Genomic DNA, 20,009 nt, shown 5'->3' with positions numbered 1-20,009 from the left:
CTATAAATGTATACCGGCTGTCTGTACATTATCCCTTTAAACTGATAGCCCTAAATTGCAACAATGACATTAACAATGTTGAATACGTTTTTTAACTTGTTTGTTAGCATTTTCCTGCAAAAAGTTCATCTTTGGTTTACCATCAACTGGAAACAAAGGGGTAGGGCCAGAAGACTTCTGTTTGAGGTTGTCCAATGATGTGGAGCTGGAAATGGAAGCATCTTGTGAAGGAATGTCAGATTTTGGAGACCGAGAGGCTGTAGAGGAAATAAGACTAATGATCGGGCATGTACAATCTCTCAAAATTGAAACAATATATTTCTTTTGACCTATTCGCACTGTTTGCACTGTGTAGATTATTTTTTTTTTTCAGTCTTCTCCTCTGTAGCTCTCAAATCTCATTCACACGTGTTCAATTCAAGAATGTTCGGTAAGTTACTAAAAAAAATTAATCCACTACAAATCACTTCTCTAAAATTGTAATCAGACTACAAAAATTACTTTGTAGAAAAAATTACGTCAATTACTATTTCCTTTTAAGCTACTTTCTAAAACACTTTTCACAGAAAAGTTTATTTTTCTGCTCAATGAATTCAAAATAATGTCTGTTTCCTTTTCACACTCAGCACCATACATTTCTCTCTTACAATGACTCGTTAGTGACTCTTCAGCTGTCACAGAAATGCTAACAGACATACATATAAACATAATTCATGCTTTGTAGTAGAATTTATTCTACATAAATAATATTATTTTAGAATAATGTGTAACCCAAGTAATGTGCTTAAAAGTATTTAACTTAATAGAAAGTCAGTAACTGTAATCTGATTAGACAAATTAAAAAATGTGTTTCACTACTTTTCGGCTTAAAAGTAATTTGATTAAAGTAACTAATTACTTTGTAGTCAGATAACACCAAACAGTGGTCGCAAGAAAATTCAAGATGTTAAATCTTGAGAGCTGCGATGTCGAATTAAATATTGGTTTGTTCCTCACACAAAGCTATTGTGAGACTTGGTATATAACACACAAATCATATGGACTACTTTTAAGGATTTTTATGATTTTACCCAGTCTCCATTCACTTTCATTGTTTCATGTTGGAATGACCTGAGGGTGAGTAAATGATGTCAGCATTTACATTTTTGGGTGAACTATTCCTTTAATGTAAGATTTAGGGCACACACCTGAGGGGAGAGTGTGTGTGTTGGAGGTTCGAGCTGCTCTACTGGTCTGTGGGGGTCTCTGGGACTTTGGAGACGTTTTGGAAGATACTGAGAAACACCAACACAAAGTGATTGAATAGTCTGAATTGTGGAAAATGTCAATGTCAGAAAAAAAAAAAAACATTACCTGTGTACTCACCTCCATTGATGATGCGGGGGGCGTCAGAGAGCGCGTGCGGGAGGGAGTGTGAATGTGTAATGGTGGTAAAGGGGTGTGAGTGTGTGTTTGGGATGGGGGAGGTGCTTGCTGAGCCCACTGAGGGAAGTTCACAGAGCCTGGGAGAGGATGTGTTGGGTGAGGATCCTCCCCGGGCAAGAGGGCTGCTCCGCTCTGATGAGGGGGGTGGCTGTGACCCCCCAGCAATAAGGGGCAGACGCTGGGACGAGCTGGGGGGTGTGGAACGATTTGGGACGTAGGTGCTTCCACCACGGCTGCTTCTGTTAGACGCGCCCATTTCTCTCGCCCGCTGGGGTAAAGGAATGTATTTACCATCCCTGAGAGAAAGACAGATGTGCTTGAGTGTTCATATGGACTGACAGACAACAACGCGTCTCATGTACTAGGGATGTCAAATGTACTAGTACTCTAGTACCAAACTGATCTTAAAATAATAATAAAAAAAAAATAAAATAAAAAAAACATGTAACAATACCAGTCTTTCTACAGCATTAGTAGTACCAAGTACAGACTGAGTTTGTACCCAAGTGTCATCTGACTGTCAGGTGGCTGTTTATGAATGATCACATTTGCATTATGCACAATCTGCTTCTTGATCAAAATGCCATTCTGAGTGACATTTTAATCTAAACATAGTTCGCTAGGTAAAAATATAGATTTTTCAATTAGTCATACATTTGAACGATACAGTATTGTTTCTCAAAAATCACAAGATCGATCTTTCACTGTTTTGTTTAGATTGATTGCTATTGACCAGTTGATCACAAGACAACAATTGGTTGATCTCACTAACAGACCAGAGAAAAGTAGAGAAACTACACAAATAACGAAAATGACTTTTAATTTCATCATTTCAGTGACGGAGTGCTGTTTTCTTTGTCTCCAACACTCGCATTCGATACGACTGTCATATTTCTCCCACAGTGGTAGTCGTGATGAACTGTCAATTTGCTCACAATGAATCGTATTAGTCCCTTGAGCTATATAGAAAGAACATTAGAATGAAGCTAAATGAAGCTATAGAAAAATGTCAATGAAGTTAGTAATGTTGTCGGTTGCTACCAAACCTCAGATTGGCATTACTGTGTGTGGTTTTGTTGAGCTGATGCACTGGTTGTAATTGCATTTTGGTTGAACATCAAACTGCATCTCGGATCTAATTCATTTTGGTCACTTGTAGCCTCTATGCAAAAAACTATTTTAACATTCTACAAATAGATTTTAAAAACTATCTACCTTTTCCACCTTAGTTATCGGTATGTATATCTGTATATAAAATATTCTAACAACATTATTGCTCTATTGTATATTTCTATTTTTTCATCTGTCATATCTTATTTTTTTATTTTTATGTCACTATATGATATATGTTTAAATATATATACACACTTGTATGTATGTATAACAGTTGCATTTGCACTGGAAGCTTCTGTCACCTTGACAAATTCCTTGTGTGTGTAAGCATACTTGGCAATAAAGCTCATTCTGATTCTTCTAGTATTGGCGAAATCCACTATCGGTCGACCTCTAGTTTTGAGAACCATAAAATTGCTTTCAAATGTAAGCAAAATGGACATTATAACTGAAATTAGGGCTGGGTGATATGGCCAAAAATCTTATCACAATATTATTTTTCATTTAGTTCGATATCGATATTTATCACGATATACATTCACATTTGCACATTGCACTTTTTTTTTTTTATTATTTCCAAGTTGGCATAAGAAGAAAGAAAATCCTAAATAGTCTATACAAAACTGCACTGGGGGCCCAGAGGCAGCCAAAGCAGTGATGTCTGAGGGATCTATTAAAATATTTTATATGAATGTTAAAAGAGCATCTGTTAGTTTTGAAGCATAATGACAGCATATCATTTTTACATTCAAATTATTTTTACATTACGTATTCAGATAGCAAGTATGGGGGCATAGAAGCCCTTGTGACTGTGGAATGATACTGTTTGGGGGTTCAGGGGTATCCCCTGAGAACAAATGTAGAACATGTAAAAGTCTGAATGGACCATTTTTATATTTTTATTAAAGTGAGAAAGATTAGGCTACAAACTAGACATTTTATTGTCTTTCCTTGTCATCCATGCCAGAGATGATGACCTCTGATTAATTTCACAAAATTAGAATAGAAATCTATTTGTTTATTAATAAAGGCTTGTAATATGATGATTAATAAAGCTAAATTTAGAAGGAAAACTCTTTATGGTCTAAAGGCGCTCTGGAACCACGTTAACTTATGCGGCGCCTCATGTCTACTCACATGTGGGGAAAAGAGGCAACGCATGCAGAGCGGGACAGGCCATAAATGAAGCGTGTTTGGTGCTAGAGAAAAATATTCAAGAATACAGCGCAGAAAGATCAGATCTGGTGTACACAGCACTATTGTTTTGTCGCACTGCTCACTAGAGACAGTGAGAGGGCGCAACTGTCGTCATGATGTCTTGTCCGGACCCCAGATTGATTCCATCTGGACCACGGTGACTGGCGTATCCTAATTGTAAGCAAGGCAGTTTACTTTAGCAACTGCATACAGTCTGAGAAAGCTGAACTGCTTGCGTTTTTAGCGACACACACCTGATCGTATAGATGTAGAACACAGGCGAAATATCTAAAATTAATCAAAAGTTTGTCACAGATATCGTGGATTTTTTATCGCAATAAATAACGAGATCGTTTTATCGCCCAGCCCTAACTGAAAAATACCCATATTAATCAGAATAAGATCAAATGCATGTGATTCAGAATCAAATCGGGAAATTGACACTCAGTCCTATAAGTGAATGTAAACTGATGGGACCAAAAAAGTAAAATGGTACAAAATCATCAGATATTTGTCCATTAGACCTTGCATATACAGTTGAAGTCAGAAGTTTACATACATCTTAGCCAAATACCTGGAAACTCAGTTTTTCACAATTCCTGACATTTAATTGTATAAAACTTTCCCTGTCTTAGGTCAGAGGACATTTCTCCAAAAAGTAAGATCTTTGTCCCCATGTGCACTTGCAAACTGTAGTCTGGCTTTTTTATGGTGGTTTTGGAGCAGTGACTTCTTCCTTGCTGAGCAGCCTTTCAGGTTATGTCGATATAGGACTTGTTTTACTGTGGATATAGATACTTGCCTACCTGTTTCCGCCAGCATCTTCATAAGGTCCTTTGCTGTTGTTCTGTGATTGAGTTGCACTTTTTGCACCAACTACGTTCATCTCTAGGAGAGAATGCGTCTCCTTCCTGAGCGGTATGATGGCTGCATGGTCCCATGGTGTTTGTACTTGCGTACTATTGTTTTTATAGATGAACGTGGTACCTTAAGGCATTTGGAAATTGCTCCCAAGGATGAACCAGACTTGTGGAGGTCCACAATTTTTTTTCTGAGATCTTGGCTGATTTATTTTTCCCATGAAGTCAAGCAAAGAGGCACTGAGTTTGAAGGTAGGTCTTAAAATACATCCACAGGTACACCTCAAATTGACTCCAATTAGCCTATAAGAAGCTAATTGGCTAAAGGTTTGACATACTTTTCTGGAATTTTCCAAGCTGCTTAAAGGCAACTTAGTGTATGTAAACTTCTGACAAAATGAAATTGTGATATAGTCAATTAAAAGTGAACCAATCTGTCTGTAAACGATTGTTGGAAAAATTACTTGTGTCATGCACAAAGTAGATGGCCTACATGATAGTTTGCTAATATGAAATCTGTGGAGTGGTTAAAAAATTTGTTTCAATGACTTCAACCTAAGTGTATGTAAACTTCTGACTTCAACTGTAAATGCAGCTTAATAGATCTGCCACTGTCCAAAGAGTGCAACAGTGCCCATCCACTTTTTCAGCCGTCTGGGTTCTGGAAGTATTTTCCTCATAAATTTCTTCCATAGACTTTTAATCAAATCCTTCATAAAAGAGTTGTGCGCCAAGAACCAAACCAACCAGCTCCGAGGAGAATCATAACATCACAAACTTTGTTTTGAGGCAAAAAAGTATTTGAAAAATGGACATAAAAGACAAAGGTATGCATATTTACCATCTTTCATGAGGGCACAAACTACAATCCCATGAAGCACTGCAAATGATGTAATTGAATAAAAAACGATGGGAATATATAAAACTACTGATTTTAGGTTGTTGATTATAGAAAAAATATATTTTAAGTTTATTGCAAAATATTCCAATGTGTACAAATATATAAGAAGTTTAAGGGTGAAGGGAGACTCAATTACGTCATTCACAATGCATCATGTGAGTGGGCGATCACTCCGAGGCACGTTTCACGGGTTTTGTTGGCCGTGGTTCTCTGATTGGTTTAGCTTTCTTTGCTGGACCATGGGTAATGTTGTTGTTCAATATTAATTACGCTACCAAACACTTTTTAAACAATGAAGTTGAAATAACAGATGGATGGCTTCAATGGAAGCATATACCAGCAATAAACAACCTCAGAGCTCACGGTTGGTCTGCCTATAAAAGTTTATTCACCAATCAGCCACAACATTAAAACCACCTGCCTAATATCATGTAGGTCCCCCTCGTGCCGCCAAAACAGCTCTGACCCGTCGAGGCATGGACTCCACAAGACCTCTGAAGGTGTCCTGTGGTATCTGGCACCAAGACACTAGCAGCAGATCCTTTAAGTCCTGTAAGTTGCAAGGTGGGGCCTCCATGGATCAGACTTGTTGGTCCAGCACATCCCATAGATGCTCAATTGGATTGAGATCTGGGGAATTATATTAAAGTCAACACCTTAAACTCTTTGTCATGTTCCTCAAACCATTCCTGAACAATTTTTGCAGTGTGGCAGGGTGCATTATCCTGCTGAAAGAGGCCACTGCCATCAGAGAATAACACTGCCATGAAGGGGTGTATGTGGTCTGCAACAATGTTTAGGTAGGTGGTACGTGTCAAAGTAACATCCACATGAATACCAGAACCCAAGGTTTCCTAGCAGAACATTGCCAAGAGCATCACACTACCTCCGCCAGCCTGCCTTCTTTCCATAACGACGCATACGCAACCAGCCATCCACATGATCTAAAAGAGAACGTGATTCATCAGACCAGGTTACCTTCTTCCATTGCTCCATGGTCCAGTTCTGACGCTCACATGCCCATTGTAGGCACTATCGGCGGTGGACAGGAGTCAGCATGGGCATTGTAGTCTGTGGCTATGCAGACCCATACCCAGCAAGCTGCGGTGCACTGTGTGTTCTGACACCTTTCTATCATGGCCAGCATTACGTTTTTCAGCAATTTGTGCTACAGTTGCTCTTCTGTGGGATCAGACCAGACGGGCTAGCCTTCGCTCCCCACGCACATCAATGAGCCTTGGGCGCCCATGACTCTGTCGCCGGTTCTTTGGTTGTCCTTCCTTGGACCACTTTTGGTAGGTACTAACCACAGCATACTGGGAACACCCCAAAAGACCTGCCATTTTGGAGATGCTCTGACCCAGTCATCTAGCCATCATAATTTGGCCCTTGTCAAAGTCGCTCAGATCCTTACGCTTGCCCATTTTTCCTGCTTCCAACACATGAAATTCAAGAACTGACTGTTCACTTGCTGCCTAATATATCCCACTCCTTGACAGATGCCATTGTAACGAGATATTAAATGTTATTTACTTCACCTGTCAGTAGTTTTAATGTTGTGGCTGATATGTTAGTGTAGAAAATCAGTTCATCTATGGGATAAATGAATGGGTTTTTTACTTCTGGAACCAGATTGTTGTGCTCTATTTTCTTGTTAATTTTAATCAAACAACAACACTGACAAGAAACCTGCTCTTAATTTCTTTGATCTTTATTACTGACTATTTGCTTGAATAATGACTTTAAAAACTTGAAGTGATATTTACTTAATAAAAAAAATACTTGAAGGATACATGCCATTGCTAGACCTTGTCAATAATTTAAGTTAATATTTATTTTTTGTAGTGATACTCAGAATCACAAAATTTCACTGCTGTTACTGAAATACTGGTATCGTGGCAACACACGTTTACCTGTTGACACTGCTAGGACTGTCTCTGCCTCTCTCTCTCTCTCGTGGACTCTCTCTATCCTTCTCTCGCTCTCCGTCTCTCATGACAGCACTGTATTTGTCCTCCTCACTCTTCCCTTCATCATTCTCTAGCGACACCCGGTGGCGGTACTGTGGGCTGGACTCGATCTCATTGGCCAATCGGGCGGCTCGGGCTTCACGCTGCCTGTAGCACTCTGAGCTGTTCCGCTCCAGAGGAACCCTGATAGAGAGAATTCATTTTAACTTCTGATTTCAACTTTGAGCTTGGGTGTTAAAGGGATATTTAACCCAAAATGAAAATTCTGTTATCATTTACCCACTTTCATGCTCTTCCAAACTTGTATGACTTCCTTCCATGAAACACAGAATATTTTGGCGAGTTTTTGCCTGTCACCATTTAGTGCTGAAGTCAGAAGTTTACATACACCTTAGCCAAATACATTTAAGCTCAGTTTTTCACAATTCCTGACATTTAATCGTAGAAAACATTCCCTGTCTTAGGTCAGTTAGGATCACTACTTTATTTTAAGAATGTGAAATGTCAGAATAATAGTAGAGAGAGTGATTTATTTCAGCTTTTATTTCTTTCATCACATTCCCAGTGGATCAGAAGTTTACATACACTTTGTTAGTATTTGGTAGCATTGCCTTTAAATTGTTTAACATGGGTCAAACGTTTTGGGTAGCCTTCCACGAGCTTCTCACAATAAGTTGCTGGAATTTAGGCCCATTCCTCCAGACAGAACTGGTATAACAAGAGTCAGGTTTGTAGGCCTCCTTGCTCGCACAAGCTTTTTCAGTTCTGCCCACAAATTTTCTATCGGATTGAGGTCAGGGCTTTGTGATGGCCACTCCAATACCTTGACTTTGTTGTCCTTAAGCCATTTTGCCACAACTTTGGAGGTATGCTTGGGGTCATTGTCCATTTGGAAGACCCATTCGCGACTGAGCTTTAACATCCTGGCTGATGTCTTGAGATGTTGCTTCCTCATGATGCCATCTATTTTGTGTAGTGCACCAGTCCCTCCTGCAGCAAAGCACCCCCACAACATGATGCTACCACCCCCATGCTTCACGGTTGGGATGGTGTTCTTCGGCTTGCAAGCCTCACCCTTTTCCCTCCAAACATAACGATGGTCATTATGGCCATACAGTTCAATATTTCTTTCATCAGACCAGAGAACATTTCTCCAAAAAGTAAGATCTTTGTCTCCATGTGCACTTGCAAACTGTAGTCTGGCTTTTTTATGGTGGTTTTGGAGCAGTGACTTCTTCCTTGCCAAGCAGCCTTTCAGGTTATGTCGATATAGGACTCGTTTTACTGTGGATATACACTATATTGCCAAAAATATTCGCTCACCCATCCAAATAATTGAATTCAGGTGTTCCAATCACTTCCATGGCCACAGGTGTATAAAATGAAGCACCTAGGCATGCAGACTGCTTCTACAAACATTTGTGAAAGAATGGGCCGCTCTCAGGAGCTCAGTGAATTCCAGCGTGTTACTGTGATAGGATGCCACCTGTGCAACAAGTCCAGTCGTGAAATTTCCTCGCTACTAAATATTCCACAGTCAACTGTCAGTGGTATTATAACAAAGTGGAAGCGATTGGGAATGACAGCAACTCAGCCACGAAGTGGAAGGCCACGTAATATGACAGAGCAGGGTCAGCGGATGCTGGAGGCACATAGTGCGCAGGGGTCGCCAACTTTCTGCAGTCAATCGCTACAGACCTCCAAAGTTCATGTGGCCTTCAGATTAGCTCAAGAATAGTGCGTAGAGAGCTTCATGGAATGGGTTTCCATGGCCGAGCAGCTACATCACCAAGTGCAATGCAAAGTGTCGGAGGCAGTAGTGTAAAGCATGCCATCTGGCAATCTGATGGACGAGTCTGGGTTTGGCGGTTGCCAGGAGAACGGTACTTGTCTGACTGCATTGTGCCAACTGTGAAGTTTGGTGGAGGGGGGATTATGATGTGGGGTTGTTTTTCAGGAGCTGGGCTTGGCCCCTTAGTTCCAGTGAAAGGAACTCTGAATGCTTCAGCATACCAAGAGATTTTGGACAATTCCATGCTCCCAATTTTGTGGGAACAGTTTGGGGCTGGCCCCTTCCTGTTCCAACATGACTGCGCACCAGTGCACAAAGCAAGGTCCATAAAGACATGGTTGAGCGAGTTTGGTGTGGAAGAACTTGACTGGCCTGCACAGAGTCCTGACCTCAACCTTTGGGATGAATTAGAGCGAAGACTGTGAGCCAGGCCTTCTCGTCCAACATCAGTGTCTGACCTCACAAATGCGCTTCTGGAAGAATGGTCAAAAATTCCCATAAACACACTCCTAAACCTTGTGGAAAGCCTTCCCAGAAGAGTTGAAGCTGTTATAGCTGCAAAGGGTGGGCCGACGTCATATTAAACCCTATGGATTAAGAATGGGATGTCACTTAAGTTCATATGCGTCTAAAGGCAGATGAGCGAATACTTTTGGCAATATAGTGTAGATACTTGTCTACCCGTTTCCTCCAGCAACTTCACATGGTCCTTTGCTGTTGTTCAGGGATTGATTTGCAATTTTCGCACCAAAATACATTCATCTCTAGGAGACAGAATGCGACCTGAGCGGTATGATGGCTGCATGGTCCCATGGTGTTTATACTTGAGTACTATTGTTTGTACAGATAAACGTGATAGACGTTTGGAAATTGCTCCCACAGATGAACCAGACTTGTGGAGGTCCACAATATTTTTTCTGAGGTCTTGGCTGATTTCTTTTGATTTTCCCATCATGTCAAGCAAAGAGACACTGAGTTGAAGGTAGGCCTTAAAATACATCCACAGGTACACCTCCAAATCACTACACCAGCTATCAGAAGCTAATTGGCTAATTGTCTAAAGGCTTGAAATCATTTTCTGGAATTTTCCAAGCTGCTTAAAGGCACAGTTAACTTAGTGTATGTAAACTTCTGACCCACTGGAATTGTGATGTAGTCAATTAAAAGTGAAACAATCTGTCTGTAAACAATTGTTGGAAAAATGACTCGTGTCATGCAGAAAGTAGATGTCCTAAACGACTTGCGAAAACTATAGTTTGCTAATATAAAACCTGTGGAGTGGTAAAAAAATTAGTTAATGACTTCAACCTAAGTGTATGTAAACTTCTGACATCAACTGTACTTTCACTGCATCTTTGTCCATCTTCTGAGTTCCACGGAAAAAAGAAATTAATGTGGGTTTGGACCAAAATGAAGCTGAGTAAGTGATGACAGAATTTTCCTCCTTGGGTGAACTGTTCACAAGTTTGATGCAATATGACAAATCAAGTTTGCATTTGTGAATGACACTGTGTTTCAGTCATTCATATACTGTCATGCCTTGTAAAACAATGCTAAATAGTCAATTTATGTATGTTATTATTAATACCTTTCTCCCCATTATTTATTGATTTACCCTGAAACAAGGAAGGCACACAAAACTAGCCTACTCGCATAGTCTTTGGGAAACTTAATGGCCTGATAAAACACATTAAAGCACATACAAAGACACTGTATAATGCAGCAACAAAATCATTACAATTAAATAGTAAATATTTAATATATCTCCTAGTTATAAATATTTATAATCATAGTTATACATGATTAAAATATACATTACTGGCCAACAATTTGTTTTGAATGAGTCCACTGAACCAAATAAAAAAAAATAAAAAAAAACTTACGTGTACATAGACAGAGTGGAGTCATATGTTGATTTGACGCCATAGTTTTCTTCATTAAAGCGAAACATCTCGTTTGCATCCCACCCGTTGGACTGCAAACCAGAAAAACTTTTCATTACTGTGCTGAAGTTGACAAATAAACACTGCTGTACACTTCAGCATACAAGTTACCGTGTCTGTTTCGAGGTCAAAATTCTCTCCATTGCTGTCTCCTCCATCCCATCTCTGCAGCACTTTCTCTTTATGTTCCCCGTTCACACGAGGCAGACTGATCGCTGTGTCTGTGAAAGTATCTGATAGAAGGACAGCAGGACAATAATGTAAAAATCATCATCTGTATTAATAGAAACAACTCATGGCCACTGTACATAAGGCACAATTCCTTATGGTGTGCCAAGACATTCTGCTGTTACTGTAATCTCAGCAAACCATTGCACCTTTGTATATTTCACTTCACATTAATTGTCTGTACAGTTTTTGAGGAATATATTGCGGAAATACAATTGAAACACTATAGACAGCATCTGTGATGATTATAGTTGATTACCACAGAAAATTATTTCAACTAATCCCTCAGTTTGTTTAAAAGAGAATAACAAAAAAAGAAAAAGGGCCTAATACTGAGCCTTGGGGAACATTACATTCAAGATCAACTGCTGCGTGCTTAAATCCAGCAAAAACGACAAAATGAATATTGGCATACAGTGCACAGTAGAATTACAGCACACTATAGAAACAGTATGAGTAGTATATTAGCATGCTATTCCAAAACCAGCCCCAGAAATAAGTAAATGATTAGTAACCTTGACCTTCATTACTGTAGCTTGACCTTTGAGATATTCTGTACCTCTAGTGGCAAAGTTCAGGTCCACATCCCGGCACGTCATGGTTACGACGTCTACTGGGCTGAATATCATAGTGTCTGTGATCTCCTCTCTCCTGGGAGGAATGGACAAGCCATCCTCCTCACCACGTCTGTGCACCGCATCCACGGCCAGCTCACACTGGAGGACAAGATACAGAAACAGACGCGGTTAAGTACACCTGATTAACAAAAGCTGCAATAAGTAAAGTAACTGCCGTTGCAACCCACCCTTGAGCTAAGTGTCTTAAAGATCCCCTCGTACACACTCCCATTCTTCACTCTGATGTCACACGTGGAGCCCTACAGGAAAACAAAGATGTCAGACAATTCTGTGACATGACAATGACAAGAATAAACAACTCACACCAATACAGTTTCTTTCCGAACATGTAAATAAATCCCATAATAAAAAACCTAAAACTCTTGAACACTTAAAACCCCCCATTATGTTTTGACAAACACAATTTCTATCTTATGTGGACATATTTTCTATTGAAACAGGAAGGGACATATTTTTTAAATAGCCATTAGCCTTTAGTTTACTTCATAGGCATGAACCATGATTTGCATGATTTGTATACAGTGGCATGCAAAAGTTTGGGCACCCCTGGTCAAAATTTCTGTTGCTGTGAATAGTTAAGTGAGTAGAAGATGAACTGATCTCCAAAAGGCATAAATTTAAAGATGAAACATTCTTTTCAACATTTTAAGCAATATTAGTGTATTATTTTTATTTTGTACAATTTTAGAGTGAAAAAAAGGAAAGGAGCACCATGCAAAAGTTTGGGCACCCCAAGAGATTTGAGCTCTCAGATACATTTTACCAAGGTCTCAGACCTTAATTAGCTTGTTAGGGCTATGGCTTGTTCACAACCATCGTTTGGAAAGGCCAGGTGATCCAAATTTCAAAGATTTATACATAATCTGACTCAAGTTGGAGTTCAAGTTGAGGTCTGGAAGACCAAGAAAACTTTCAGAGAGAACTCCTCGTAGGATTGCTAGAAAGGCAAATCAAAACCCTTGTTTGACTGCAAAAGACCTTAAGGAAGATTTAGCAGACTCTGGAGTAGTGGTGCACTGTTCTAATGTGCAGCGACACCTGCACAAATATGACCTTCATGGAAGAGTCATGAGAAGAAAACCTTTCCTGCATCCTCACCACAAATTTCAGCGTCAGAAGTTTGCAAATGAACATCTAAACAAGCCTGATGCATTTTGGAAACAAGTCCTGCAGACTGATGAAGTTAAAATATAACTTTTTGGCTGCAATGAGCAATAAACAGATAGCATTTCCTGCAACAACTTAGCGGCATTGCAACACTGCTACTGAATCAGCAGTGCGAAACATACAACGGTTTCTACCAAAGAAATTACTTTTATCAATGTTACAAACCCCAGGTCATTCATGCCCGGCATGAAATTAATCAAGAATTCTGAGTTAATTACTGGACAGCTGTTGATATGACAATGTATAGTTAAATATACACATTATGAGTTTTGTTGTAATTAGTGGTATTTTATAAAAAATTATGAATTAAGATTTTTGTAATTTTATTTAAATGTCTGTTTAGACACCTTTTGCACTATGAAAATGTTTTACTGATTTGGTAACAGACTGAGGGCAGAAAAACCAATAAGAATTGCATTTCTTATTTCCAAATATTCCCATTCCTAGTTATTATTTTTATTGCCACAAACATGTCTTTTCACAAGCTGCTGGATGACAATCAGTCAGGCTTCAAACGTGGACACTCCACCGAGATTGCCCTGCTATCTGTCACTGAGACAGGCGAAAGTTGGATCCAGTTCATCCATCCTGATTCTACTGGACCTTTCTGCAGCCTCTGACACAGTCAACAATCAGATCCTACCCTCCACCCTCTCTACTCTGGGCATCACAGGAACTGTGCTTGACTGGTTTAATTCCTATCTCTCAGATCAGATCAGGTCACATCAGCTACTTACTGGGGTACCTCAGGGATCAGTATACTCGTCTCTATATACACAACAGCACAGGGACCCATCATTCAGGCACATGGTTTCTCTTACCACTGCAACACCGCTGACACACAGCTCTCGGCAGACATCTCGGCCTGGATGAAGGAACATCACCTGCAACTTAACCCAGCCAAGACTGAGCTACTTGTCTTTCCAGCCAACCATGCTGTTGAACACAACATCACCGTGCAGCTGGGTTCAACTACAGTAACGCCTTCCAAAACGGTCAAAAATCTAGGGGTAACCATCAATAACCAACTAAACTTCACAGACCACATCTCAAAGACAGCACGATCATGTCGATTTACACTACAATATCAGGAAGACCCTTCCTCTCTGAACATGCCACACAACTTCTTGTTCAGTCACTTGTCATAACTAGACTTGACTACTGTAATGCTCTCACTGCAGGCCTTCCTGCATGCACAATTAGACCCCTGCAAATGATCCAGAATGCAGCAGCACGTCTGGTCTTTAATGAACCAAAGAGAGCGCATGTTACACCACTCCTTGTCTCTCTCCACTGGCTGCCGGTTGATGCACATATCAAATTCAAGGCTCTGATGCTGGCATACAGAACAGTCACTGGGTCTGCTCCAGCATACCTAAAATCATTTCTGCAGAGCTACGTTCCCACCAGAAGCTAAGGAATGGCGCCTTGTTCTACCAACACAACGAGGCAGCAAAACACTTTCCCGGACTTTCGGTTTCATCGTACCACGCTGGTGGAATGACCTTCCCAACTCCATCCGTGACACATCTTTAACATGAGCACTTAACCAGTCACTAAAAAAAATAAAAATAAAAATAAAATCTTGTTGCACTTTAATTTGTCTTGAATACTACTATTCTGATGCTAGTGAAACTTTGTAATTCAGCACTTTTCATACCACTGTCTCCTTAAGATGATTCACTTACAATGTATTCCTCTTTTGTAAGTCGCTTTGGATAAGAACGTCTGCCAAATGAATAAATGTAAATGTTTTCAGCTTTTAAAGAATAGTGCTGAGACAAGTGTCTGAAGAGAGACTAAGAGCACCAGTTGGAGTAACACAGAGAGTGCACATATGCACTCAAACTGTCTATCGCTCCATGCACCGCCTGACTATCAGGTAGGTCTATCACGATTAAATAATAATTTGATAGCGATTATTGTGCACTTCAAATTCCAATCACATTTTACTATCCAAATAAGGAAATTTAAGCAAATATAGAAATGCCACGAACAGCGTGTTTTTGTGCATCATTTTCCAGTGTTATTGCATTACGTGAGCACACCAAATGAACTCTGACTGTCTTACTGAGCCGTACTGCAAGATTAACCGCTTCTGAAGCACTGTGATTCACGCACCATCTGAGGAGTTTCACGCTAAACTACCGCAAAAATATAAGCAAGGATTTTGATAGTGAAAGTAAAGCACTCCGGTTTTTATTTTGATGTAACATTCGCAAAATGGTAAATATTCTTGGTCGTTGCGGAATCATATCATTTGGAGATGATTTTAATTTGGTCATTAATTGGCCGATAAATCGGTGCATCCCTAGTTACAGCCCTACTATCAGCCATACTCAGATTTATATTTGTTTCTTTATTTGTTGTTTATTTGTTGTCTTTACTGTCTGTCTCTAGCTGTACAGCATTTTGACAATTACCTAAATGAATTTTAAAAATGGGCACACTGCAATTCATACACATTTAATGTGCATATATTTAAAACAAACTGGCAGAAACATCTGGGTAGGGTTACACCAGCTGTGTGTAAGGTCTCACTTAAGTTGGGATGTAAAGGGCTTAGTACTAGTTAGTTAGTCAATGCTTAATTTAGTTGCACCACCAGTTCTTAAGGCAATATTTAGCTAATATGTTGTTTGCTTTCCATAAAGTAACGCATGGTTGCATAATATGATGTTAAACTTTATTGATCCAATAAGCAGCCTTCAAATTTGGAAAAAGAAGTGTTGACAAGCCATGCATTTCAGTGTTATCTTGTCATGGTTGATGTTAAAACTCTTATGTAACTGTCAGATGTAATAAATTACATGTCAACTGAAACTACATTGAAACGTTTGTGGACAAACTTTAGGTTAGCTTGAAAAAGCCTAATCTGAAAGTTTATAGACAGACAGACAGAAAGATAGATTAGCTTAGTGTTGCTAGTACATTTTATCATGTTGCTAGCATGTATTATCACTTAGCTAAACAACGTTAGCATATTTTAGCATGTTGGTAGCAAGTTTTAGCACTTAACTAGGCTTTGCTAATATGTTTTAACATGTTACTAGCATGTTGTTAACATGCTTTAGCACTTAGCTAGGCAATGCTAGCATGTTTTAGCACTTATCTAAGTGTTGATAGCATGATGCTAGTAATTGCTAGCATGTAATTAGGTGTTTCTAGTATGTTTTGCTAGTCTATCATGGTTTAGATGCATGTAGCTTGAAAGCTTTTCAAGTAAGTATAGTCAAAAAATCTTGAATGAGAGTCTATATAATATCAGGCCTGTTTGGAAGTCCGCTACAGAAATATCGTAATTCCAATTAGTTAGAAAAGATAAAGCAACCTGAGTCAGAACAGCCTAAAGGTCTGTCCCAAATTTGGTGGATATAGCTTGAAAGCTCTAGGAGATGTAGCGTTGAGAAATTTTGGGTCTCAGAATAATAATAATAATATGTTTAAATAGTCGATCAGATCTTTTTCAAGCCAACCTAATAAGGTGCGTAAACAATAAAATTTTGTGTAAATAAATTTTCAGGAATTAATAGGGTCAATAAATATTAATACAGTTGAAGTCAGAATTTACAAACACCGTAGCCAAAATTCAGTTTTTCACAATTCCTGACATTTAATTGTAGAAAACATTCCCTGCCTTCGGTCAGTTAGGATCACTACTTTATTTTAAGAATGTGAAATGTCAGAATAAAGAAGTTCCTTGCCAAGCAGCCTTTCAGGTTATGTCGATATAGGACTCGTTTTGCTGTGGATATAGATACTTGACTACCTGTTTCCTCCAGCATCTTCACAAGGTCCTCTGCTGTTGTTCTGGGATTGATTTGCACTTTTCGTACCAAACTACGTTCATCTCTAGGAGACAGAATGTGTCTTCTTCCTGAGCAGTATGATGGCTACGTGTTCCCATGGTGTTTATGCTTGCATACTATTGTTTGTACAGATGAACGTGTTACCTTAAGGCGTTTGGAAATTGCTCCCAAGGATGAACCAGACTTGTGGAGGTCCACAATTTCTTTTATGAGGTCTTGGCTGATTTCTTATGATTTTCCCATCATGTCAAGCAAAGAGGCACTGAGTTTGAAGGTAGGCCTTAAAATACATCCACAGGTACACCTCCAATTCAGTACACCTCCTATCAGAAGCTAATTGGCTAATTGTCTAAAGGCTTGACATAATTTTCTGGAATTTTCCAAGCTGCTTAAAAGGCACAGACTTGCCAAAACTATAGTTTGCTAATATTAAATCTGTGGAGTGGTTACAAAATTAGTTTTATTGACTTCAGCCTAAGTGTATGTAAACTTCTGACTTCAACTGTACAACAGACTGGGAAAAATTTAATTTATTCATTTTAATATCCTATATATTTTGCAGGCCTATGTGTTGGAACGTTGCATGACAGTGACACCAGAAAGTGCACAGTTTAGATCATTTTCATGCTGAGGAGCCTCTAAAAATCCAGTTTTCCACATAACGTTCTCTCATTAATATAAGCACATATATGTCAACATCATCATATATGTCTAAAGGATTGAACTATCATGTAAAACATGAACTCATTGATGTCATTCAGTAAATTTGCTTTTTTATGCAAACTGTTACTCCTGGTCGGAGGCGTCTGTAAATATTTTGGTTTATTCCAAGTTTCATTTTACCTAAGTTTAATGGTGCAACAGACTGCAACTATAAAACAGCTTATTCACTAGCACAAATGCTTACCACGACCGCTGTGAGGAAGTGGGTCATCCTAGCGTTGTTGTACACACCTTCAAAAACCTGACCCACAAACAATATCACAATCAGTCAAACAACACAACACAGCAGTAACATTGCCATTTTATCATAATTGCATCAAGATAAAGACAAGTTTGATTTAGACCATAAATGGTGCTTATATTTTATATCAAAGTCTTTTTTAGGTCCCAAGCACTGAAAGTGCGGAGGCCCTATTGTTCCTCTAAGGATCATTATTATTACTATTATTATTATTATTTTCAAGGTTTTCGGTACTTTTGGGGTACTTAACGTGCGAAAACACTTGAAAATCAAAGTCTTTGGCCATTAGGGCTGGGCAAGTTTGGGTGGGGGGGACCTCTGTATCACCCCCATTTTCACCAAAATAGGTACATATATAGTTCTCATCAAGCTGGACAACTTTCAGAATTGTAACTATTAGCTCCGCCCAACAGGAAGTCAGCCATTTTGAATTTTTTGAATATTGCAGTCTCTAAACTTTTAAATGTTCCTCCTAGGGGATTCATGAGACTGTCACCACATTTAGACAGCATTATGCCAAGACATTGAAGATGCTAACTTGTGAACAGATTTTTTTATATATCGAACGATGTTGCCATGGCGAGGCATTAAATTAATGGTGAAAAATGGGAAACAGGAAGTGTCTCATATCTTCTGTGCGCAATGTGTGATTTAGATCAAAATTGAGATGTATGTTTAGTTTTGGGGGCTAATCACATGGATGTGACTTTTTGGGTCACGGTCATAGCACCACCACCTGGCAGCAGGAAGTGTGGCTCTTACAACAGATTTTAAAATAGTTCTCTTATATTTACCCATATTGCTTCAAAATTGTTTCGAATAATGTCAAATGCCAAATGCATGTGTCCACCTTGCATTGTTTTCCGAAAGCCACCGGGTGGAAATAGACCCATAGTGCTTGGGCCTGTCATCGCTGCTTGCAGCTATATTTTGTGCTTGGTATTACAGAGTACTGGTTTTTCAATTTACAAAGATGTATGACTACTCATTTAATAATGCAAAAGATCAAAAACTATAACTTGTCAAACTTCTGGTGGAAAATGTGAGATTTAAATAACAATAACTCATGAAATAGAAAGATTACAGAACTTACAGAATGAGATGAGAAAGTTGGTTTGCTTGATCGACCCCTGCAGGACAGGTGAGAGAGGATACAAGTCAGCAAAACACTGTCAAATCATACTTTTGTTTTGTAAGAAAAACACACTCAGAACTATTCAGATGATTGGATGGTCAAAAATGTTTTGCTTGAATTTCTTATATATATGTTCAACAATGATTCAAGCACATTAAGACTAAGAACATGTTTTAATAAAGTAAATAAGGTCAATTTTGATTTCATGTTGGTTTTAAATAGATACATGCATAGGTAAATATGCAGATAGACATATAAATATATAGATCGGGAGACAAGACACACTTATTTGCTGCAACTCAATTATTTCGTCCCTTCATTTCTGATTGGACAATCCGTAAATCAATCAAACATAATCTCCTACTATTGGTTATTAAGTCCTAACTGCAGTGCGGACACGCCCACTCCACACAGGCAGTGACCGGTAGGCCCACATAAATCCCCGCTTTCTCCTGAGCACACACGCCGACAGCACTCACCTTCCCGCGGCTGACCTGCTGACCGCTGCAGGCACCCCGTTAGTGGGTTTCCGGACCGCAGAGCCCGTCTGTGGTTTCAGCATGATCCAGATTAGATTAAATCCACTAAATCAGCCGTTTACTCAAGACTTCAGTCCAGTTTACAGACAGATACACTTGCTGCAGAACACAAACAGCATTATCATCAATCACGACCATGTAATAATACCAATATCTGCTCATTATCGCTTAATATAGTATTTTCGCTTATGAAAAATGAAGCATAATTTGCATCAGGAATTATTATGTCACAAATTATTTGTGACTGTTACCTGCAGTTTTCCGCACGAGTCGCTAGATCAGCAGCTGCGCGCAGAGTTCACGCGAGGCGTGCGCGTGAGCTGCTGGT

At 39.2% G+C, this 20,009-nt stretch overlaps 1 protein-coding gene across 1 annotated transcript in view; it reads right to left on the bottom strand.

Annotated features, from left to right (window-relative positions):
* Positions 1–19,991, bottom strand: part of LOC127422990 (ataxin-2-like protein) — a 35,589-nt gene extending 15,598 nt beyond the window's left edge. Inside the window, exons 1-12 of the mRNA XM_051666949.1 lie at positions 19,933–19,991; positions 19,622–19,780; positions 19,101–19,137; positions 17,951–18,007; positions 12,235–12,306; positions 11,989–12,145; positions 11,313–11,434; positions 11,142–11,233; positions 7,410–7,649; positions 1,366–1,721; positions 1,188–1,274; positions 141–257 (exon numbers count right to left, since the gene is read on the bottom strand). Coding sequence (XP_051522909.1) covers positions 141–257; positions 1,188–1,274; positions 1,366–1,721; positions 7,410–7,649; positions 11,142–11,233; positions 11,313–11,434; positions 11,989–12,145; positions 12,235–12,306; positions 17,951–18,007; positions 19,101–19,137; positions 19,622–19,704 — 1,420 coding nt within the window. The 5' untranslated portion in view covers positions 19,705–19,780; positions 19,933–19,991. The remainder of the gene's footprint in view (positions 1–140; positions 258–1,187; positions 1,275–1,365; positions 1,722–7,409; positions 7,650–11,141; positions 11,234–11,312; positions 11,435–11,988; positions 12,146–12,234; positions 12,307–17,950; positions 18,008–19,100; positions 19,138–19,621; positions 19,781–19,932) is intronic.
* Positions 19,992–20,009: the final 18 nt, after the last annotated feature.

This window comes from Myxocyprinus asiaticus, chromosome 32 (assembly GCF_019703515.2).
Source record: "Myxocyprinus asiaticus isolate MX2 ecotype Aquarium Trade chromosome 32, UBuf_Myxa_2, whole genome shotgun sequence".
Classification (NCBI taxonomy): domain Eukaryota; kingdom Metazoa; phylum Chordata; class Actinopteri; order Cypriniformes; family Catostomidae; genus Myxocyprinus; species Myxocyprinus asiaticus.
This window is presented reverse-complemented; position numbering and strand designations above follow the sequence as displayed.